Consider the following 25,944-nt stretch of genomic DNA (forward strand, 5'->3'; position numbering starts at 1 on the left):
TTCGTTTTAAGCTAAAATGGTAAAAATAAGCCAATTCAAACAACTAGTTGTGTCTATCATAAGAAGCAACAACGGACAGTTTCAGACGTACTTTCTAATTAGGTAGACGATCAATGAATTTAATTTGAAAAATAGTGGTACTAGTTATAAGCGTTAATCAAGCGGATAAGAAAAACAAATATTATATATTACGTAACTAGTAAAATTACCAGCGCTTCGCGCAGTGTCAAAGGTATTACTATTATTTGAAATGCTGATTTTGATAATTTGAAGAAGAATTTGAAATAGTCTGTATACTTTATATAAATGTAAATATTTCAATTTTTTCGTTATAGAGTTAGATTTTATTAGTTTCTTCATAATTTTCTCCTTGTTTAAAATTTGAAAGAAGTCAAACTGAAAGGAGAAAAGGGCATAAAGTCTGATTCATTTGTACTAAATATATATATGCGAAACCAAATAATTTATATTCTTCATGCCTTTCTTCTATTTTACCTTCTTCTTTTTTCTTCTTGAAAACATTATTTGATATATCAGCATGACATCAATGCAAAGAAAGAGAGAAACAAAAAAGATGAATAGATAGACTCATATATGTTGGCTTTAAGGGATCCGGGTAAAATGCAAACAAAGAAAATGAATAGTTACACCTAGGGGTGTGCACTATTTGGATTAAACCGAATAATCAAATCAAATTAGCTCGAATTTTGATTTGGATTGGTTTTTTAGTTTTTCGGATTGGTTTTGGATTAACAAATTACTTTGTTTGGTTTTTTGGTTTGGTTTTGGATTTTAAAAAATAAAAACCAAAAAATCGAATTATATATATATATAATGTTTAGGTTTAGAATTAAGTTGAAGTTAACCACTTTTGTCCCTTTTTGGTTATTGCCTTTCATAATGATTACATTTATATTTTATGTTTGAACTACATCTATAATAGGTATACTTATAAGTATTGTGTTTTAAGTTTTACTTATGATTTATATTAGAAAGTATATTTAAGGGATTAAATATTATTACTTTGGTTATGTTAATAATTATTGACATAATCGAATAACCAAACCGAAAAAAGCCGAACCGAATAGAGGAAAATCAAACCAAACCAAATTTATTTTGGATCGGATTGGGTTACACTTTTACAAAATCAAAAATCGAAAAATCTAAACCGAATAGTGCAAAATCAAACCAAAAAACCAAATGTACACCCCTAGTTACACCGTTTCTTAAATTAGGTGACTATTTGGAAATTGTAACGCATAACATAAATATAAAAAAAGTTAAAAGGAACAAATAAAAAATAAGAGAAAAATGATAAAGAAGAATTGATTGAACGTGCGAGAGTGTTACATTACCGGACTGAGGGTATAAGAGGATTGAAGTGGTGTTTGTTGTAAACAGGCGCAGTTCATGAGGAGGACTAAGACCAAAGAACGATAGAGCACTTGTTGGAGATTAATGAGGTTGAAGTGGTGTTTGTTGTTCGCATTCAAATTATTCCCCTCTAATACCCGAGGTTTAAACGATTAGATCCTCTCAGGATAGAACTATTCTATTCACCAGTATATTTATACAAAAACAATGGTGTCGGTGAGTCACTCAACAAGAGAAAAGAACACAAATATTTAATTGTGCAGAAGAAGTAGTTCAGAATTTTCATTGTTTTAAAATGAGAGGAAATTCCTCTATTTATAGACAACAATGGGTAGTGTGAACAAACGTTTATTGTGCCTTATCGGAAAGGTCACAACTTTTTGGAAAAGTTACCTGCCTTCGAAAAGGTCACAACCTTTCATAAAAGGCATAACTTTTCATAAAAGTCACAACTCTTTATAAAAGTCGCAACTTTTCATAAAAGTCAAAACTTTTCATAAAAGGGAAATGCTAGTTTTGAAAATAAACATATTAAAAGGGAATTCTGATTTGTGATGGCGCCACGTAAGCGGGACTAAGGTTCTCTTTTATATATATATATATGTGTGTGTGTGTGTGTGATGATATATGATAAATGAGTATCAATCTATGACTTTTAAAAATGAATATGAGCTTAAGGTGTAAAGTTCATTAGTCGGAACCCCTAAATTTTCATGACTAAGAGTGCAATAATTTTTAGGTTTAGCAAACATAAAAATCATATTTGTATGTTATAGCTATAGTTTGTATAATTGCTTATGTTTGCTATGGAGCATCAGATTTGTATAAAATCATTGGCAGCCTCTCGTTTGTATAAATCGATGGCAACCTCTCAATTCAATTTTATGTGTTTGTATTTCTGCAGAAAATTTGAATTTGTACACAATTGAATCGAAATAAAACATTTGTATATCAAATCTCTCTCGCTTTATACAACACAAATTATACATTGTAATTTGTATAGTATGTGTTTGTATAAAGCAAGAAAGAGAGAAAGGCAAAAGAGAACTAGGCAGGGGAAGATCTGTATTTGTATAATTATAAGTGTATATGATGAAAATATATGCATTTGTATTTGTATATACAATTTTCTCTCGCTTTATACAAACACAAACACATTTAATACATTTGTGTTTATACAATTAAACCAAATTGTGATTCGAATTAATAATTTGTTATTTTATACAATCTTCCCTCTAAAATTTGTATCATGCATTGACGCATGGAGTCCCTAAATATTATTCTCTTGCTTCGAGTTGAACAATTAACATAAGAGACTCACCCTTTCCTAGACCTCATTGCTCCTATTAATGCATGTTGAAAATCATCTTTAATATTCTTCATCTTGTTGAAATCATTTCCTCTTAGTTCTCATATAGCTTTATCAATAGCCTTCTTAGCTTCCCTCTTTGGTTCTTTTTGGACCTATAGGCACACCTAACACTTCAATTGCTACTTTTCTAATGCAACATACTCTTTTCGTCCCTATTTACTTGTCAAATTTTAACTTGACATACTTGTTAAGAAAATAATGATTGATTTAGTGAGTTTACCATTTTACTCCTACTAATTGATAGGATTCTAAACATATTTACTCACTACATTTTTCAAAGATATTAACTCAATATTAATAAATTGAGAGTATAATAGAAAAATGAAAATTATTTTTTCTTGATTTGTCAAAAATAACAAATAAAAAGATAAATCAAATTAGGAAATATTAGTAACACTTTTCTTCAATAGCCTTGAAGTTTCTTTCTCCTATAGTTTTTCTCAAAACGCTAACTTGTTAGCATCATTTAATGCCCACCACTTAATTCGCGATTATTTCCAAGTTGTCTACTTACCCACTCTACTCTTAAGCTTCATACTAATACTACAAACTTTGTATAGTAATACGTAGTATATAAAAAAAATATATACTCCTTTAATTTTTTATTTATTATTTTTTCTTTTAAGTCTGTTTCGGAAAGAATGTTTCTTTCTCTTTTTAGTATTTTTTTAATTTCAACTCTTCACATGATACGTTTAAGACCACAAGATTCAAAAGTCTTTTTTTTTCTTAACTCTTTTTATGTCAAAACAAAACAATCAAATTAATGGAGTACATTTTTTTTTATATAATAGTATATATTTCTATAGATATCTGACTAGCAAGTATAATTATTTTTTGTTGACCGGCCAAATAAGTAATTTGCACAAATGCTTATACTTTCTCCTTGCACGTGTTTCTTCTATGTTTGATTAAAACATTTGACTTTTGTTTATACTGGAAGTCCGTACACTCCAACCTCTCTATAACAACCAACCTCTAAAGTAACATTTCACTATATTTTTTTGTAAAATCGATATTTCTTTTTATATTATATTAAATGTTCTCTAAATGCTAAAAAGATATTGCAACAAATAATAACAAATAATATTATTAGGTTCTATGCCTAAAGAGAATTGAGTCGACTCACACTAGTTCCTGTGCATGTCACTTGTGTATTACTCCCTCCGCCAATTTAAGTGGCAGACAGTTTCTAACAAACCATACAATGTCACATAAACTGAGACAAAAGTAGATGAGTAGTTTGTAGCCTTTTTCTCCGTACCATCAGACAAGCTACGTATCAACCTGTAATTATTTAAGTAGCCTGATTTGGATTACCAGCAGCAAGGAGAAGGAGAAGAGAGAGTAATTTATGATCCAACTCACATCCATAAAATCCTCATCAACAGAGTATCTCCTTCCTATGCTAAAAATAATAAAAGTGAATACAACTAGCAACCAAAATGATAAATCTAACCAATTACATCTCTAACAATATGCTTTAAACTGAAAAAAAAACTATCCAGAAACCTAGCACCACCATAACTAAAAAGCTATGACAGGCTTTTGCAAGCTGCACCTCTAGATTTTGCCAAACAGCAAATAGCACACAAGGAATAGTAGGCACCATAGCCTCTTCAATGAGCCGCAATGGGTCCAAGAATGTAAGTAGGCACTACAAGAGGAGCTCCACTATTACAAGATGTGCAACAAATAATCAGTTTTTTCCCCTGGAACGCTTCTTTCCACTCTTTGGCTCACTTTGTCGTTCCTTTGATGCACTAGAGAGTTTCTCCTTGGTGCTGCTATCAGGGGTTTTTGCTGAGTTAGTAGCTTTTTCCTTCTGGTTCCCACTCTCTTTAACCTTTGACGAACTAGATTTTAGCTTCTCCATGCCATTGGCACCGGACTTGCCACCACTTTGCGGGGCTTTAGTTTTGGACTTGTTGGCAGCTTTAACAGTTTCTTGCTTGGACTTGTTGGCAGTTGTTGATGGAGTATCTTGCCTGGACTTGGATTTGGGAGTACTACTACTAACATCTTTAGACCTGGCAGATGGCTTTTCAGTATCAACAGATTTGCCAGTGCTCCTTTTGGATTGGGCCCCAGACTTGCTGCTGGTTGTGTCATCAGTTTTCCCGGCAGATTTTGAGGTGCCATCTTTCAAGTTGAGTTTACCCTTGGATTTCTGTCCAGATTTAGCTGTTGCGTCTTTTGACTTGCTGCAAAAAGAACCCCACCATTGGTACCATTAGGCTTTCAAAACGTCATGTTAATACGTCACACAAACACATGGTTAAGGAGATTATACCAACCTTTTGGGTGAAGCCTCCATTTCATGCTTTGGTGATGGTTCAGCATTCCTAGGTTTTTTCTTCTTATGACTGACATATCAAAAACAGAGTCAAAGTTAAACAAAGAATAGTCATACTGCTAACTTCACTTGGAAGATTTCTGTCCTTTCTTTACCTACCACAATGAATAGAATGAATGTTGAAAGTACTTCTACACAGAGAGATTGAGAAAAGAGAGTAAATAGCAACTACAAAAATATTATAATCCAAACATAATAACACAATGAGTACAAGTATTGGTTTTACTTTGCTCATCGAAGAAGAATTTCCATATCAACGTACTTACCTCTCCTAAAGTTGCTAAAAAGCAGATTATTTGGAAGCAGAACAAGAAATTCAAGAAATTGCAGAAACTTTTTTTGCTTTTGATAGCATTGCATGTATCACAAAAAAAAATGAAGCTATAGACTGGACAAAGATATCAAACCCAAAAAACATCAAAGGCACACAAAAATAGCACAACATAGCAATAAGAATCTTCTGTTGTTTCTTCAGTTGAGACATATTAGTAGGTGGTTATAATGCTAAAGAGACACTTGTAGTTGAAAAATTGCAGAAGGGTTTCAGAAAGGGAGACAATTCAGATCACTTTGGCTCAAATCGAGTAAGCTTCTTCAGGTGAAAATAAATGCTTCAAAACCAAATAAGGAAATGGTGATAAATGGCCAGGCTTACCTTTCAGAAGCTGCATCAGCACTAGCTACTTGCTCCTGTCAACAAATGGATACTAATGTATCAAAGAAACATAACCATAATAAATGCAAATATAGTAGTCAGTAACTAACCTCTTCTGACATATTATCATCTTCAACAAGTTCCCAGCGTTCCTTCAAGAGATTTAATTTTTCTGTCTCTCCATCAGTATAGTTAACCTAATAAGAAAAAAATTTAATCAAACATATGAGTGTTACATCAAGGGAACAATTCCATTTCTTGAAGCAGAAAACAAACTGCACTTACTGTGAACCTCTTCCTTGAAGAATCATAATTGCTAACCGTCCCTTCATAAAATCTGTGACAACAAATCAGATCAAAATTATCCCAACTAATACAGAACTGGAGAACTTACTCGGATACAATGAACTCAAAAACAGTAATTCCAAACTATCATGTCAAGAATGAGAAAGGAAAAAAAATTGTTCCACAGCATAATAGAAGTAAGATGAACACTTACAGTTCATCTAATGGCCACCAAACTTTGATCTTTTTACCAACCAGGTTCTTATCACATTGCACAGTCTCTGTAACCTGTCAAGTAATAGCAGCATTGCGGCACAAACCACTGATTAATCACACAGGAGTACTCTAGAACCTAAGTGGATTTAACCTTCAATAAAACAGTTTGTCAAGATAGCTTTCTTGGTGCATTAAATATACACAAGCAATCAAAAATAAGTGACTAAGAATGTCAGTAACACAGAAGAGGACAGAAGGAGAAATAAGGCAGTAATGCCCTGTCAAAAGGAGGAAATCAGAGTAGAAGGCTTTTGCATTCTCACTAAACAAGATTAAGATGGTATTTGCATTTGCCATTAGTTGTTTCCAAATACCGAAGTTGTTTTTGGAACAAGCAGCTGTTAAAAACACGCAAAAAAATCTTTTCAATTTTTCAATAACGGAAGTAGACTAGCACTAAACATGTTGCAACAAATGGTAATTTGCTACAAACTTTCTATAACCACTATTAGCTTTTATAATAATATAATCAATTGGAAGAAATGATCAACTAAAATCAATTTTCAATTTCAAAATAGAAGCCTCATAGCACAGAACAACAGAGCATTAGCATCAAAACAAGCCCGGGATAAAATGGGAAAACATGAACAGTATTTTTTATCAAAATGAACAGTAAATTGAAATGCTTACCATATCCTTGCCTGAAGAAGGCTTTTTCTTTGCACTTGTCATGTCAGTTTCATCCTCATCGCTTGCATGTTTAGTAGAATTGTCGGGAGAGTCAGGCGTAGGCAGAGTCTTCTGCACAACTTGCCTACTCCCCTGCACAACAAAATAACAACTGATGAGACAGACATGGAGGGTCTTGGCAAGTACCAGGAAGTAAAATCGAACAAGCTCAGCCATAAGAATTGCACAAACAGGAAAAAATGCATAGCACATCACAATAGTATCTCGAATAAAATGTGCATTACACATGAAATCAATAATGTAAAATACTTACCCTGCCCTTGCTTGAAGAACGCTTTCTCTTTGCAGTAGTCCTGGGAATTTCCTCTTCATTATCTTCATCATGTTTAACAGAGTGATCGGGAGACTCTTGTGAAGGCAACGTCTCCTGCACAGTGAAATTGACTACTGATAAGACGTACATGGACACATTGGTAGTCCAACAGGGAGATGAAGTTACACTGAGAGGAGATAAATTATTGAACATCATATTAACTAAAAGATTTAGTAAGTTTTTACCTGACTAGCTTTTCCATGTCCACGCTTTTTGCCATCTTCCTTATTTCTCGCAGATGAACCAACCTGACTCTTAGTTTTGGTATCAACCTTCTTGCCCGATTGCTTCTGCTTTTTAGCCTCGGTATCACTGGTGGATCCACCTTTCTCCTTACGACAAGGTTCTAAAGGAGTTTTCTTCAAAGGGCGCCTCACCTGCTTAACTTCCAAGTCACTTCCAGCTTCAAATTCCTTCTTAGACACACTGTCTTCTTGATTTAAGCTGTCCTCCTTTGGCTGACCACCCTTCTTCGGTGCAATCTCTTCAGGAAGGCTCTGACCTGGGGATGAAGGAGCAATATCAACAACTTCCTCCTCAGATTCTTTGGGTGCTGAGTGTTGATCAGTTTCTGGTTCCTTCTCCAACAAATTGGACTGCTCAACCACTGGATCTTCAGAAGCTGAACTTTGGTCATCTTTGTTTTGATCATTCTGATGATCTTGAAGCTTCTCAGTTTCTTTTCCACTTCCTTCAGGAGCTTGGTGAGAAGATTCTGCTGAGTTTATTGAAGAGATTGTCTTCCGTCCTCTTTTCTTAGAAGGTTGTTCAGACTTGGGCTCTGACTTCGTAGACTTGGGCTCCGACTTTGTAGACTTTTCAACCCTTGAATCATCAGATTCAGATTTGGATGGTATCTTTGAAGCATCATGGAGATCCACCTCATCATGATCTCCAGCCTTCATCAGCGATTCTGTTTCAGAAACCAATCTCACATTCTCCAAACTAACACCATTACTTGTGATTGATTTGGGAGATCCATTCACAGCAGGATCAATATCTTCCGAACATGCCTCATCCCTTCCGCTCTCAGCCATCTGAACAAACAAGAAAAGTTTCCAGCTAAATACCTTAAACTGACAGTCAGCCAACAGAGATTGCACTCCATAAGCATACCATGGTGCTAACATGTTCAATTCAACTCCACACCATCCAGTACAGATATCAAAGACATTGTTCGTTCCTAACGAGGGTGTTATTCATTGATTTACCAACACAAGAAACTGGCCCATTCAGACAATATTTGGTTGAAGATGAAAATATGAGTATTTGATGTTGAATTTGAACAATAATGAAGTTGCAATTTTGAAATTTCACTTGAGGAAAAACGGAAGTTTTATAAGAGAACCCACTATAGGTGGAGTTGAGATGGTGAACAAATTTGTAACACAAACATTGACATGCAAATAATATTTCATTATTTTGCAAGTTTTATGTCCAACAACAACTAGATAATATACAAACTACATGCCTGGACTGCTTCGCCTGAAGATGCTGTAGCCACTTTGCTCCCACCATCCTAAATGTAAGAACGATTCAGAGGCAATGTACAACAAAGTTAAGACAAAAGTTCTGGGAAAATCAGTAAAGAAAGTTATCCAAAGCCTCACACCTGAGTTGCCTGAGCAGCCTCTGGAAGTTCAGCCAACTTGGTTTCGGTGACCTAGAAAACACGTCAATACCAAACCTCTTTAAGAGTGGGGGTACAAGGGTAATTTACATTGTTAGCAGTAATAAATAGCATCAGACCTTCCAAGTCATTCTTGTGCAAAATAAAATTGCAACAATATCAGGTCAGAACCAATAACATTGACAAAAAGGAAAAAAAGGCTTCAATTCCTGATAAGAGAGACATTAACTATCCTTCTGAATGCAAAATATCTAGATATCTTCCAATAAAACAGGCAGAATTTCAGCAGTAATCGTGTCTGTAAATATGGGCAACCACAGACAGATGAAATTTGTTGTAATCAGGCCCATTTTTTGGGGAAACATCAAGAATTATACTCTTTCAACAAGTCAGTCTCCATGCATGCATAAATTGAAGCAAAGCGCAAACAAGGGAAGAAGCACAAGTACTGTTTGGAAAAGAAACTGACAAACCTATGTGGTCCTTTATTTTACACACACACGAGCAAAGAAAATGCATATAAGGGTTTAAACAGGGATAGGAAAGAGACGTTTTAACCGGATAAACATTAACACAACATCACCACTATCAAGCCAGCAGATATTAGCTAAACCCACAAATTAAACACGAGAAAGGGTTATTATCTTAGACTCCATAGACTATGCAGAAACATATAAATGTGACATTAGACTTAATGTTCATCTATACAGATGGTAGTCCAGCAGCAGAAGTTCAGACACAGGATAACTTAAGAAGTAAAGGTTCACTAACCAATTGGTCCTTAGGAGCACTGTCATTAATACCATCAACAGCTGGAAGAGTCCCTTCCAACACTGAAGTAACAATCTTATTGTACTCATTTAAAGAGATTTGCAATGATTCTACTGCTTGAGGCAAGTAAGGCTTAAGCTTCGCAGCACAGTTTGCAAATACTGTCTCTCCCAACCTTTTAGCACTTGGTGTGCCCTCCTGAAATAAAACTATTAATATTTAGCACTATCACGAGACTAGATAAACCTAAGAGGTATAAAATATGAAAAGAATACCATCTCTTCAACCACAACATACCGCATTGTCCTTTTTAACACTAGCCAATAGAGGGGTAAGCAATTCCAAGGATACTTCTTCGCTTTCTTCCAGCACAAGAGTCATGATTGTTGCCATGGATGAAAAAACATTCTCAGAGTGATCCTCTCTGAAAGTGAAAGTCAACGAATGAACAAGACATTCACTATTACAAGCTAAAATGTTCAATAGGAATTAGCATACAAAATAATAAGAAAAATCAAGAGTCTTACATGTGGTAGAGAACATACACCACAGTATTGCATAATCAACATTACCCATCTATTTGACAGATTTTAATCAAGCATCATCTAGTTAAACCAGTGCAGCAAGTAATTCATTAACAAGTCCACTATCAATCCAAAAGTGAGCACTAGAGCAAACATGGTTATGAATGTATTGGCAGAGGGGTAAGTTTTCCTAAGTTGATGTACACTGTTGAAAGAAAAACCATGACATCCATTCAAGTTTGAATATCTTTTAGATGCAAAACCTTCCAACTTGCAACTGTTTTATATATAGCTACCAAGGGCGTGTTTAACAAACTTTTGGATAAGCTTCTAAATATTTTCTGAAGGAAAAGAAAAACATGTTCAACAGATTTGTTGTTTCCAGAAGTTAATTTTATTTACAGAGAACTTTTAACCCAAAAAATTTTGCGAATTTTTCATGCTGGTGAATCACCAATTAAATATCTTCAAACAACTCTGTAATTCTGACATACAACTTATTCGGTAAAAAATATCTTTTAAGAGCTAGGAGAGAATCATTTCAATGAACTCCTGAAAGTTTAGCAAATTGGATATAGAAAACCAGAACAAGTAAAACCCTGTTCAGATAAAATCTCAAATCCCTGCAAATTCAAGAACTTGAAAGTAGTGCCTAACTTGTAAATTATGCTTGACGTGGCTGGAAAGAAAACTTCTTAACTAGAAGCTCCACTTAAAAACATAACCAGACACGAGAAGCTCACAATCTCATAAATCTAAATCACGTTTCGATGGAATGTGAGGTATTATTACTTCAGATATATTCTCTAAAACCATGGTTAAGTCTAAAAGAACAATCCAAGTTAGGCCTTATAAAAAAAAATCAAGGTTGGGATTAAAGAAACATGCCATACTAGAAATCTTTAACCAAACATTTTTTGATAAGAAATCTGAAACCAAACATTATAGAAACAATATAACTGTAGAAACGATATATTGGCAATACCTTATAGTTTTAAGGAAGTGCTGAAACATCTCGGTGATGAGCCCATCACATTCTAGATCCAGCATCACAACACATGACCTGACCTTCGCCACTGTCTCAAGGATCATCACCCTCTTATTATACGATCTGCTGGACTGGTCATCCAGATTCTCAAAAGACGATACAATTAATTGAAAGATATCCTGTATCAAACAAATGAAATGTTATTGAAGGACTGACAGAAGGAAGAAGAATGAGAACGCAAATTTCCCATACCTTCATTTTGTCATCATCATATGGAGCGTCTGGTGCAGTAATTCTAGTTATCTCACTAATACACGAAGCAACTGCGACCTTCACATCAACATCAGAATGCCTCAAGAGATCATTTGCGACCAATGCCTTCATCAATGGAGAAAGTGCATCATGCATTGATTTCGCCGGTGATTGCTCCACTTTAGACAGGGAAGACTCTACTTGCTTAAAGCAGAGGAAACCAAAAGTACATTAAGATTAGGCAAGAAAAAGACCGTGCATGAGTGCGAATGAAATTTTGTATGTTACTTGCAAAATTAACAGTAAAACCCAAAATCTGCCAAAACAAACAGTCATAATAACTTCTGTTTTGTTATATCAAAAGTATCTATTGATAGATGGGCAATGTAAGAAATATCCGTAATGATGGGAAAGAGTACATCCAAAAAAAATAAAGTCAGCAAGTGTAAGGACCTGCTAAGTCAACTAAGTCTCCACCTCTAAAACTTTTGCTGTGGATTATGGTACACCAAAAACTAAGCAAGAATATAAACTTGGACTCATGATTATCTACATTGTCCTTCCTTAAGTTCAAAAAACTCTAGCTTTTCCTGTTCTCCATGTAACCAACCATACTACTGCAGGGATAAAATTCCAAACAATTTTTTAGAAGAAAAAGGATATCATATCTAGAAGTCAATGACCCACTTAAAAGAAAAGGGGAAAAAACAAGGGCCAACTTGATCCTCTTTACTACAGATCATGTTAAGGTACCTCATAGAGTCTCACACATCGATGAAATGATGACAATTAGTTGGCACCAATTTTATCCACAGGCTAGAGGTTTCTGTATTTTCCCAAAAGAATTATGGCAGCATAAAATCACACAAACCAAATCTTCTAAACAATAATCTAAAGGACATAATTTGGCACATTCATAAAGTCTCATTTTATCACCAGAATATGTGATCTGCATGTTATCAAGGAAATTCCAGGAAACTCATGGTTCCAAATTTGGATCTGTTACTGTTTATCGTTCTGTAACCAGTAACATGAAGATGCACTGTCAGATTTCCTCTAAAAAACAAAATGACAATTAATTGATGAGATTGTTAAACACAAATCAATGCATATAAACTTTCACTAGGGAAAGAAACCCAACAAAAGGAAACTTATTTCATTGTGGCTTCTCAATTAAGATGGAGGTTAAATCAATAAACCATTTGCATATGAAAATCATCACTTCAGAAACAAAACTAATATTGCCCATATGAAAATCATCACTTCAGAAACAAAACTAATATTGCCCATACTCTGCTCCTTGAGAAACCCTCTAGGAAAAGCCAACAGGATTTTCAAGTACTGCCAGAAGAGCCTCACGGGGGAAAACACAAACACACAGCACGCCCACAGCCTAACTATCTTTCAGCTTAAATGTTGACTATTATTTAATACCCACAGATTGCCAAGAATATCTATTCTTCTTCCATTTTTTTCATTTTCCCTTTCCTACAAATTGTCAGGCTGTCGGGCACTTGTCAAATCAAAAAAATGTTGCACTTATTACCCGCCAACCCACCTGTCTCTCTGGAATTTTCAGATACCATCATTTTGAAATAATTATCAAAAGTAAAAAGCTCCACCAGGAAATGTCAAGATTACAATATCCTGTTTAAATTATTTAACTATTGACATGTTCATATGTCTGACAAAAGCAAACCACAAAACTCCTGGAAAAAAAAAGAGGGTGGCCCTAGTGGCAATGCCCATCAACTGCAAACCATAATGCTTCAAGATAGTTTAAACCAGACTTACTAAACAGAGACTGCCAGTTAATAGGAAAAAATGAAAAATTACCAGCAGGCACCATATGCAGATACAGAAACTCCTTATAAAAAAGATATGCAAAAATATTTCCAAATAGGCACAGACAACAAATATCAAAATAAATTTAGAACAAACACTAGGAAAGGCATGAATTTTAAAAGCAGTACTTTCAATAAGCAGGATAGTTCAACTCAATGGCAAACTGGAACAGCGGGTAGGCCATTAAGAATTAAATTTGAAGAATAGTAAAGGACTTACATCAAACAAATGGAAAGGAAGAATTAATCAAGCGTAGATTAGAACATATGGCAATCATACAGGGTGGATGCTAATGAATAAAGAAAGATTTTTAATCATATTTTGAATTATTAAAAGTTGTCAACTGTTACCTCATTATCAAAATAAATCAAAAGCCAATAACAGTGTTCAAGTGCTCTATATAGAGTAAGAATTAGAATACTGTCCTAGGAGATAACATCTTATACATCACAAGAAAGAGAAACGACGACGACGACAACATAACCAATGTAATCCCACAAGTGGGGTCTAGGGAGGGTGGTGTGTATGTAGCCCTACCACTAACTTGTGAAGGTATTGGTAAGGCTGTTACCAATCAAGAAAGGCTTTTTAAATCATATTTTGAATAACTAAAATTGGGAGGCTGAGATCCAATAGTTGACGCACAGGGTGAAACAAAGGAAAGCAGAATCACACGTGCTAGGCTGGCTGTTCAATGCTTGCATTTATCATGTCTGGATTGAGCAGAATGCTAGAAAATTTCAACAACACCAGCAGGAATACAAGCATAGAGCCAGAGAAATCATTCCCCAACTTCACACAAAAGGACAACACCAGACCAAATGGCTAGAATTGTAGAGTAGAAAACTGATAGAATAGCCAGCTTAAATGAGGTTTGTAAAAGAGTGAGGAATTAGTTGGTGTACAAAATCTATACTGGTTGAATAAAAGTTAACCTTTCGACCAAAAGAAAGTTGATAACCTTTACTTGGTTATCAAAATAAATTAGAAGTTGATAACAGTGTTGAACAAGGGAAGTGCTAGGGTAATTAACAAGGGCAGAGCTACGGCGGTGCTAGGGTAATCAACAAGGGCAGAGCCACGGAGGTGCTAGGGTAATCAGCCAAACACCCTTAGCCTTAAATATTAATTTTTATTTCTATATATAGAATTTTGAGCACCCTTTGACACAACCGAGAGCAGAGGTCACCGGTCAAGGGTGTGCACATAGCTCCCAGATGCGGGAAGTTCAGGTTGGATGCCCTAGAGTTGACACATAGTTCAATTATTTTGTTGCCTTCCAAGTTTTATTCTTTGAATCTAGGCCTAATTAGCTCTCAAGTAAAGAGAGCATCACACAAAAACAGAAACTCTACCCGGGAATTACTCAAGACAAACATCTAAGACAATTCGAAGTAACCAAAAAATGGTATGAAATAGTTTAAGATACCGAAAAAAAAAAACTAAATAGAAAAATCTAAAAAAAATCATTAAACGCAGCATTCGATATATACCAAAACAGAATTCACAATAAAAATACCAAAAATAAATAAAAAATGCTTACGTCAAGCAAACGGAGAAGCTCGTCAAGTGAAGAAGGAGGCTCAATCAGCTTATTCCCAGCAACCGTAATCTGCTCTTCAAGCTCTTTATCAAAAGGCGCCATCGTTTCCTTTCTCTCTTCAAAATCTTCCAGAAAAATCCAAGATTTATAACCTCAAATCACTCCTCAGACCATCAAACACCCGAACAAACACAAATCGAAACCCTAGAAATCGCAATTCGTTCGTGCTTTGCAGAGGCAAAAGAGATCTTGTGAAACCCTAGAAGAACAAGTGACGTTTTTTTTTTTTTTCCAGTAGAAATACAGATGGGCTCTTTTTCGGTTTATATATTTTTTATTTTTGTTCTTTTTTGGAAAGATAATAAATGGTGTAAATTTAAAGGGTTGAATTTATGGAGGGCTTTCGTTGTTGGAAAATAAAAAGTAAAGAGAATCCCGCTAAGGGTCGGAATTATGGAGAGTCATTGAATTTTAGTTTAATTCTGAATTTCAAGTCCGCCAATTGGAATTTGAAGGTACGTGGCATTTTCTCCATTTGTGATGAAAAATGTCCATATACCCTGTCTTAATTTTGTGTTTTTTAGGGAAAAAAATAACTCTAATTGTTATTGTATTGTAGTAGTTTATAAATTTACTATTTTTATTAAGTTTCAATTCATTTAGACAGGTAGCGGTAGGTTAAAAAAATATTGAGAAGAGATAATTAGACGAGATGTAGTATAGCTTTAGGTTATCGTGTACGTGATCTTAAATAGGAGGATATAGAGATCGCGTATTAGGGTAAAAGGTTAATGTGTTTAGGTTATCGCATTATTACGCGATTGTTTTTGTTTTCTTATTAGTTGTTTAGCTTTCTCCACGGCATATTACTCTCTTTAAATATTACTTGTGGATTTCACTAGATTTGATATTGTTGTTGTTAAAAATATATTTTTATCAGTACAAATATTTTGAGATGCAATGTCGATCACAATAGGTGAAGTCATTATTTGTGGCGGTGCTTAAAATAAAGGTCAAAACTTTAAGTGAAAGTCTTTATGCTTAAGTAGTTATTTATAAATTTATCCTCATCATACCAAGAAAAAACGATTAATCTAGCTATAGAAGGAAACCGTTTTTTTCTTATTTGTAATTTGTCATAAGTTATTGCAAAAAATGAGTATCATAATCAGATTAATATTTTGATTCAAGTGAGTACAGAGAACGTGCTTCACATTATTATATGACATTTTGATAAAATTATCTGTTGCAACTTGTAACTATGTACATTTTTTGAATATACAAACTAAAATACGTAAAGTTATTTTTCATCTAACTTAACCTTATAAGAAGATGGATTGTGTATAGTCAAAGTTCAAACACATTAAATTCACTGCTCTCATTTGAATATCAAACATCATGATTATTATACAGAGACTAAAACTTAAATGGCGTTTGAAAAGAGAAAATAATCAAAATAAAGTTGACAAAAATTGCATAAAGCGCACTTGATTATTACGCTAAATGAAATTCATTAATGGACAAGCCTAAACGATCGTTACAATCCATAAATCTCATGCAACACACTAAGAACTCATTTGGATTGGCTTAAAAAATAGTTTTTAATCAAAAAAATAAGTCAAACTTAAATGACTTTAAAGTCAAAAAATAAAAAGTCAAACTTAAATGATCTTTTTTAACCATTTAAAGTCATTTTAAACTTATTCTAAGTTGTTTTTAACTTTGTCAAACACCTTCAAAAACTAAAATTGACTAAAAGTAAGTTTGACCAACTTAAATCAATCCAAACAGGCTTTAAATAAGTGTGTTATATGTGAATATAATATATATCTTTCCTATTACCTTAAGAATATGAATTCTCTAACTTGGATATTAAATTACTACAATACCTGCAACTAAAAACATATTATTTTAAAAAAAAATCAAACTTAAATGACTTTTAAGTCAAAAAATAAAAAGTCAAACTTAAATGACTTTTTAAAACCTTTTTAAAGTTATTTTTAACTTTGTCAAACACCTTCAAAAGCTAAAATTGACTAAAAGTAAGTTTGACCAACTTTTAAGTCAATCCAAACAGACTTTAAATAAGTGTGTTATATGTGAATATAATATATATCTTTCATATTACCTTAAGAACATAAATTCTCTAACATGGATGTTAAATTACTACAATACCCGCAACTAAAACATATTTATTTATTTATAATATATTAAAAGGGGGTACCTTTTCATATTGAAGGATTGTGATTTTTCTAAAGTGGTGTGACTTTTCTACTAAGGTACAATAAACACATGTTCATACTACCCCATTGTTGATTATAAATAGAGGGACTTCCTTTAATTTTAAATATAGGTAACTTGAATGTTTAATAAGCATGCACCTTTACACATTGAAGGACTATGACTTTTTCGAAAGATTGTGAATTTTCTAGTAAAGATATAGACACATGCTTATACTATCCTTCATTGGCTATAAATATAGGGAAAATTACGTGGGATGGCAAACATCCCTAAGTAATTAGTTAATAAGGGTATAGTTTAATTTATTTACTATTAGTAAATACAGTTTCAGTTTTTTTGTCATAATTAATGGGACCCACTACCTATTTGTATACCGAATCAAAAAAGCCATCCAATGATTTTGTATATAATTCTATACAAAATCAAATTTATCTCTCATATCCTCATTCCATATCTTTCTCCTAAAATCACTCTTTCCCTTCTAATTTTAATTTCGAATTGGGAAAATTTCGACCTTCTCCCTCCAATTGTACTCCCACTTTTCGCAAGTAACCGCCAAATTCGTGGCTTTCAATACTTTTCGCAGGTAACAGAATACAACACACTATTTTGTATATAAACACTACACAACTATATATACAAACAATTTCCAACACCATCTTTTGTACATAAACTGTACGCAGCTGTATGTATAAACAAGCTACAGCACACCTTTTTGTATATAAACATTACACAGTTGTATAAATAAACAAATTTCAAGATTAACACATATACAATTGACAAATGAATATTATACAATCAGTTTAATCAATAATTAAAAAAAAACATGAAATTACATATGCACATATACAAATATAATACATATACAAAATTATAGTACATTATACAAATTCCTAGATATATACAAAAAATTATGAACATAATAAAATATTGTATATATAAACACTACACACTCAAATATACAAACAGATTTCAACGCTTACCCACCTATACATTGACAAATGAATATTATAACAATCTAAGTTTTAATACAATTTAAAAAATTTAAAAAAACACGAAATTACATATGCACATATACAAATATAATACATATACAAAATTATTGTACACTAGTAAAATTAACGCTGGAATTTATAAAATAATAATAAAACCCTATAGGTCATTAAAACAAAAACACTATATTATATTACATACAAGATTGCGTAGTAACAAACATTAATAATGTAAAGAAAAATGAAAATTATTACATTTTATCATTTATCCTTAATAACATAAGCAAAAATTAATGACTGTAAAAATACATACTAGGATATGTAACATAAGCAATGATGTCAGTTAGCCACTCAACAGGAGCAAAGTACACAAATATTTAATTGTGAAGAAGAAGAGGTTCAGAATTTTCGTTGTTTTAAAATGAGAGGAAATCCCTCTATTTATAGACAACAAAGGGTAGTGTGAACAAATGTTTATTGTGTCTTATCAATAAGGTTAAAACTATTTGAAAAAGTTGCAATCCTTTGGAAAGGTCACAATTTTTCATAAAAGTCATAACTTTTCTTAAAAGTTGTAACTCTTCATTAAAGTCGCAACTCTTCATAATAGTTACAACTTTTTATAAAAGTAACAACTTTTCATAAAAGTCACATCTTTTTATAAAAGCTACAACTTTTCATGAAAGAGGAAGGTTAGTTTTATAAATAAATTAATTAAAAGGGAATTGTGTTTTGTGGTGGCGCCACGTAGGCGGGCCTAAGGTTATCTTTTATATATATATATATATATATATGATATATGATTATACAAATTCCTAGATATATACAAAAAAATAAAATGAACATAATAAAATATTGTATGTATAAACATTACACACTCAAATATACAAACAGACTACACAAAAAAATTTAAAAACAAATACAACACACTCTTTTTTTGTAAACAAGCACGACTGTCATATATACAATTTTCATATTATGATGGTCACATATACAGTTAATAACACATAATTAATTACACATAAATATTGTATAAAAAATTATATACAATATAATCAATTTATATATATACAATTAGGGTCATTAACGCCTGAGTGTTTCATACGATTTATCTAATATTGTATAAATAAGGAAAAATTGATAACTCCTTTTTTATACAATCACAATCGGCACACAAGTAGAAATCGTTTCATAATTTCAACATTTACGCTATACTAATCAATTATATACTTTATTGCAATTCAAAACGTGAAGTTTCCTTCAATGAAACCTTACCTGTCGTTGACTATACCAAAAAATTGATCAATCTGATGATTCAGTCGTGCCTGGAAACAAGTTCGTATGGTCTTTCTGTCGCTATAAAAAAAAATTTTGAAAAAATATTTGATTTTGAACGTTTAGCTTAAATCATGGGATTGTGTAAATGTTTGTTACCGTATTTAGCGCTACTGTTACCATTCAATGAAAAAGTAAATATTGTATAAATTAAAAACAAAAAAAACGTTTTATACAAATTAAAAGCTACATAACAAACTAAACTATACTCATAGAATGTAATTATGTAAACTATACCCATATGATGTTATTTCATAAATTACGTTTGCCATATATGAAATTTTCCCATAAATATATAGGCTTCCTCTCATTTTTAAACACATGTAACATCAATGTTTAACTAATATAATACCCCCAACTTAAATAAAACCAAATTTAATTATTAAATATTATAATATCCTTAATTAAATACACTCAATATAATATATCTTATATGTTCTATATTTATTTATTTATATTATATTTTAAGTAGACACAATTTCACATTGAAGGGTTGTGACTTTTCTGGAATAGTTGTGATTTTTTTGATAAGGTACAATAACACACGTTCATATTATTCTTTGTTGACTATAAATAAAGGAGTTCAATGGACTCGATTTTTTTATTTTTCCATCTTGGTTTATTATTATTATTATTGAATATTTCTTATTCTCTATTTTATTTTGTGTGTGTTTTCGCTTTATTAGACTTCTTTAATTTAATTTTCTATTAAAATTGTATTTTTATTTGGGATAAAAATTTAGTTCGAATTCTTAAAATTTTAAAGTATTTATACTATTTAGCATGGCATACATGTGTATTTTTGAGAACTAGTAAAAAAAAGTCAACCAACACTTTTTTTTTGTAGTTTAGGTTTATAAATTGATGTTATTTTTTTGTAAATTAGGTTTAAGTGTGTTATAGGATTTATTCGTCCATTATATTTTATGTTAACTCTAAAACTCGATAATTTTTTGTAGTGTTTCTACTATTTTTCGTTGTTTAATTATTATTATGCTTATTATTTTGTTAATTAATATTTTCAGTTAGATGTTCATTTTGTTGTTATTTTAGGTCATGATGTTACGAGATTTAAATCTCAATTTTATTATGACGTACATTTTTTTAATGCATAATCGTACTTCTATTCATACATACATTTTTCAAGTTCAATATGTTGTTATTTTAGGTCATGAAGTGACAAGACTTAAATCTTAATTTTATTAGTGCGTACATTTTTGTAAGACGTAAATTGTAATTTTATTAGTACGTACACATGTTGAGATAGATATATGAACTTACTAAAAGAGATATAATTTAAAATAAAATGAGTACAAGGTGTGAATGGTCTTGGTAAATGATAAGATGGGGAAAGCGAGATTGAGATGGACTGTGCATGCGAATATGAGATGCACCGATGAATAGTGTGGAGGTGTGAGAGTTTGATTATGAATGGTTTCATGAGAGATAGAGGTAAGCTGAAGAAATATGTGAAGAGGTGATTAGACATCATGATACAACTTCAACATATCGAAGACAAAACCTTAGATAAGAGGCTATGGATGACGCAAATTAGGGTAGCCGGCTAATATAGGTAGATGAGAGTTGTTTTACTTATCCTTCCATAGTAGTCATAGTATTACTCTTGTAGTTATTTGTTCTTTGATTTCTTTACTATATAATGTATCTTGTATTTTGAATATTACAATGTTATTATGTTGTAATTATTGTTCTATTTTTCCATAATGTTTTGTCATGCTATTTCACTATTTTTTCGTGGTTTCTCCACTTATGTTATTTCTTTTATCGAATTGTTATGATATACTAATTCTTGAGGTTCGCGTACACACTATCCTTCTCAAAATTCATTTATCAGATTACTAAAGTTGAAGTACATATTCATAGGTTGTGTTGTAGAGATGCGAAAACTCGGATAGATGTGCAATCATACAAGATTAATAAAAGATGACCACATTTTTAAAAAGTTGCAAATAGCGTAGATAAAATATTTGAAGGCACTTGAGATGTGTTATCTTCCTTAGACTTATAAATGCATCCGTCCCTACATGTAAACTTATGGTAAATGAATATGTTAAAATATGACGGTGTATATCTAAAATCACATGATATGAAGTTTTTTCGAAATGCCTACAAATTTTTATATTACTGTAGACTTAGCTAACGATAAGATATAATGAAAGTTTATATAAATGATATTTTTCGAGTTGAAAGTAGGTTTTAAACTTCCATTACTATTATTGTAATTATAATTAGTATATATGAATATTTTTTCAAGTCTTATTTTATTTAGTATTAGTATGGTGATATTATGAAATAAGCTTAAAAAAAGTGAAAACTTACATAGTAGACTCCAACTCATTTGGGATAAAGATGTAATTGTTATTGTTATTTGATAAGAAAATGTTAAAATCAATGACAACTTTATATTTTTAAATGTTCACATTTTAACTAATACATATATTACTATCCTTCAATTGTATCACTATAATTTTTATTTAGTATCAGTATTACAATAATTAAACAATATAATTACATATAAGATATAAAATATAAAAAAATATCATGTGACTATTTTATCTGATATGGCAAACTAAATATGCTCTTATACCTACCAGTTAAGACTACAGAGGTAGAACATTCTAAAATGGAAAAAAAAAAAAGTTCATGCACGAGAACGAAACTGATACTCATTATGATTCACTTAGAAATCTTAAACATAATTATTGTATTTTGGCATGACTCAAAAATAATAATTTTATTTAGCTTAATTTACAGTCGATTGTCAGTTATTCGTATAATCTCATCTTGAATTGTGATAGTTAATTTTTGGATATGACTAATTGATGTTATCATAATCAATTTAACTTGAGAAAGATGGGGTTTCTATTAAATTGTGATTTTGTGAAAATTTATAATTGATCATCAATTATTGTATATTCTCATCTCAAATTGTGTAGATTATTTATGAATCATATCTAATTAATGTTATATGAATATAATTTATTTTGAAAAGCATGATTGACATTGAAAAGGAGATTAGACAACCCTACAAATTTTATTTTATTTTGTATCTTTTCAAATTTGAGTAGTTTTTTTTGTTCCTTTCCTTTTAAAAGATTTATTCCTTATTAATCTAAAATCGATAGTAGATATTACTATATATTTTGCGTATGATCAATTATTTGGATAATCTCATCTAAATTTGTGTCAATTAATTATGAATTGTAACCATTCAATGATATCACATCTCAATTTAATTAGATTGAGAATGAATGTTTGACATTGAAGATGAGGTTAATGATAACGTTTAAATCCAATCCTTAAAAAGAGAAAGTGTACATAGTTATTGTTGTGTAATTTATCTAATTATAAGTTATGATTGAATCTCACTAGAAAAAATGTTTAGATGATCTAGAGCAATTTTTTTTGTTGCTAAATAACGGAAATATTTTATTTAGTTAATAAATATGTTCAATCATACAAAAGTGGAACTAGTCTATGGGATATAGTTCCAATTGCATCTCTTTCGAATGCATCTATTACTAGTGAAGGAGATGCTTCAAAAACCAAAGGTTGATTGTTGATCATGTATGGATCTTTCATTTCTCTTCTTTGCTAGTTAGTCTGCTACTGCATTAGCCTCCCTCATAATGTGTTTCAGGAATGATCCTTCTAGTTGAAGGAGTGGCAACCTGCAATCAGCGAAACTATGTGAGTATATGAGTTTATTACTATATAGAGTGTTAAGTAATACCTACAATCTGTTTCCACCAGCAAATGTTTTAAGTTTTTACTTTTCGCTAGGTTCAGGTCATGCTGCAAGGCTAGCACTTCTGCATGTAGAGCATTTCTTGCTTTGATTTTGCATGTGAATCCCACAATCCACGTTCCTAGATGATCTCTAATTACTCCCTAGCAATTAAACATGCTAGGAATTTCATCAATTAAGCCTAAGTCAAATTATCTCTAATAAATATTTGTTTACTTAAAAATATAAGGATAAAACTAATCAGAAAGCGGATAATATCACGAATGACCTTCACAATCAAAAAGAAACTCAAGAATATGAAAGATAGAAAAAATATTTAACATCAAGAACGATCCATAACAAATAATTATGTACCATTAGTTAATCACGAGTGAATAATTAGCTTTGGATAATAATTTTATATTATCTCTTTTGGGATAGTAACAAGACTACTTAATTGATTATTTGCAGTAAAGTTAAGAGCATTAAGAATACCATAATATATCTCAAAATAGTTTATATTTCTAGTTTGAATCTATTAGATGATGGATAACTTCTCAAATTATTATTAATTAATCTTTTTTCGTCTCAATTTGTCATTCTTAGGTTGAGATCAAAGTAAATTAAATGGGTCCTAGAATTAGCTAACTCCTTTTGAAACATTAAAGAACAGAAATTATTAAAATAATAATGAATTAACCACAACAACAATCATTTAATAGATATAAAAATAGGGCAAACTACATAAATCCCACTAGTTTAGGTCCTAATTACTAAGATTCCCGATGGTTTCAAATATTACTTCCTCTACCATATTTTCATACTTAGGATACATGAGATTGAATCTGGAGATACATGTATGAGATACATATTTTATTTGTTTGAATTAATAGGTTGTAACCAATTTCCTTAATTAGAGGAGTAATTAAGGATATACATGAATAATTAATTCTGAAAATTTAAATTAATCAAATCGCTTATCATAAGGCGGAAATCAAGGAGTGTATCTATATTTAATTAATTTCAATTTATTATTTCAAAATTATCCTTTGAAATAATAAATTCATTATATTATTAGTAATAAACAAAAGCATGTATATCTTGGTCATGTAATTTGATTAATTTCATTTAGTACTCTTAAAATAATAAATTCGTTAATTTGATGTATCTATTATCTATATATGATGTATCCAACAAACTAAATACTTAGATACATGAGTATTATACAAGTACATTCATATGTATCATAGAAGTATCTAGTATTAATTTCGTGTATTTGTTATATGTGTCAAGTATTAATTTCATGTATCTATTTATATGATCTAGTTTTAATTTCACGTATCTAGTATTAATTTGATGTATCAATTTCATACATTATATTCAAAAACATGTATCTCGAATACATAGTAAGTATAGACATGTGATTATGTGGATCTAAATATAAAAAGCAACTGAAACACACAAATTTTAGGAACAAATCATGACCGCGAGATACATGTATCATTAAAAGTGAGATATGTGTATCCAACAGTATTAAAAATCGAGATACGTGCTATTAATTTGAATTAAAGGTGAAATACATGTATTCAACAATTTTAAAGGATCATTCTTAAACTTAGATCTATTTTCGACTTGTTTATGAATGGTCATTCATTAAAATTTGAGAAACAACAAAAGCTAGCAAACAATGTAAAACCTAATTTGTAAAAGTTTATAAAATCAAACTTTAGAGCAATATGAACTCTACAACTCATATATATTTAATAGAAAATACATATACATTTAATAAATAAACAAAATACATAGAATAAGGAGAAGAACGGTAGATATATAGATGAAAGGAAGATACATAAGACATTTGGATACACAAACATCAGACATATGGAAGAATGACATGTGCATAGGACGTGTAGATACGCTTGGGATTCAAATATGAACCAAAATCGTTTTTGTTAGATATTATGAGGAGGACGAAGGAAGAGAGAAAAAATGGCAGGAGGACGGTGGGTTTTGGGGGGGGGGGAGATATATAGTTGGTGAAGGAGATTTGAGGGAGGTTAATTGTTAATGTACCTTCTATTAAGGAGTTTAAATTTTAAGATAACTATTCAATATCATATCTGATTTAACTTTTTAAAATATATGGTATAATTATTAAAAAGTGGTATTAAGAGTAATATTTTTAAACTATAGATAATATATGTATATATGGTAGTTAAGTATGTCTAATTATGTAGTTTTTCCATAAAAATATAAGATATTAGTCAAAATTCTTATATTAATTTATTTCTAAACACAATATATTCGAATAAAAACAAAGCAAAAAATTGAAAAAATCTTATTAAAATGCTTACAAATCTTCAATCTTGTTAAAATAGTATTGAATTGTTGTCGTGCTTAAAATTTAAAGAATACACCAAAAAATAAAGTTTATCTTTCTATAAACACACAACAATATATTTTGCATAAAGGAAAAAGTTTTACAGTTTGATAGACTTTAGAATATTCAATAATGAGAGAATAAAAATAGAAAGAGAAATAAAAAGGTAAATGTAAGTCAAGATATAAATAAGTCAACAAAATTAATAGTCACATAGAAAAGGATGCTATAATTAACTAACAATATTTTATTTTTCAATTATTACAACTACCTGCACATCAAGTAAAGTAAACAACTACTATTATATTTTCAGTCCAACAAAATATTTTCCAAACTTATATTCTACTATATTATAAAAGAGAGTTTAGGGTCAA

General features: G+C 31.2%; 1 protein-coding gene across 1 annotated transcript; it reads right to left on the reverse strand.

The window, feature by feature from the left end:
* Positions 1-4,079: 4,079 nt before the first annotated feature.
* Positions 4,080-15,231, reverse strand: LOC102605879 (muscle M-line assembly protein unc-89). Its single transcript, XM_006353597.2, has 16 exons — positions 14,875-15,231; positions 11,487-11,690; positions 11,232-11,413; positions 10,020-10,146; positions 9,723-9,920; positions 8,934-8,984; positions 8,793-8,840; positions 7,507-8,358; positions 7,262-7,375; positions 6,949-7,080; positions 6,257-6,330; positions 6,043-6,094; positions 5,868-5,954; positions 5,758-5,792; positions 5,044-5,112; positions 4,080-4,950 (listed from the first exon to the last, which is right to left on the reverse strand). Exons 1-16 carry the CDS (start codon positions 14,974-14,976, stop codon positions 4,446-4,448), a joined length of 2,832 nt encoding a protein of 943 aa, XP_006353659.1. The 5' UTR covers positions 14,977-15,231; the 3' UTR covers positions 4,080-4,445.
* Positions 15,232-25,944: the final 10,713 nt, after the last annotated feature.

This window comes from Solanum tuberosum, unplaced genomic scaffold (genome assembly GCF_000226075.1).
Source record: "Solanum tuberosum cultivar DM 1-3 516 R44 unplaced genomic scaffold, SolTub_3.0 scf00158, whole genome shotgun sequence".
In the NCBI taxonomy this organism is placed as follows: domain Eukaryota; kingdom Viridiplantae; phylum Streptophyta; class Magnoliopsida; order Solanales; family Solanaceae; genus Solanum; species Solanum tuberosum.

What these genes read in the sequence shown, in the direction of transcription:
- LOC102605879 (XM_006353597.2), bottom strand. Translation starts at nt 14,976, where the DNA reads ATGGCGCCTTTTGATAAAGAGCTTGAAGAGCAGATTACGGTTGCTGGG. An exon ending in GTGTTAAAAAGGACAATGCG is followed by an intron (nt 9,921 to 10,019) that starts GTATGTTGTGGT and finishes GTTTTATTTCAG; the next exon opens with GAGGGCACACCAAGTGCTAA. An exon ending in GTTCTTCAAGCAAGGGCAGG is followed by an intron (nt 7,081 to 7,261) that starts GTAAGTATTTTA and finishes TTTGTTGTGCAG; the next exon opens with GGGAGTAGGCAAGTTGTGCA.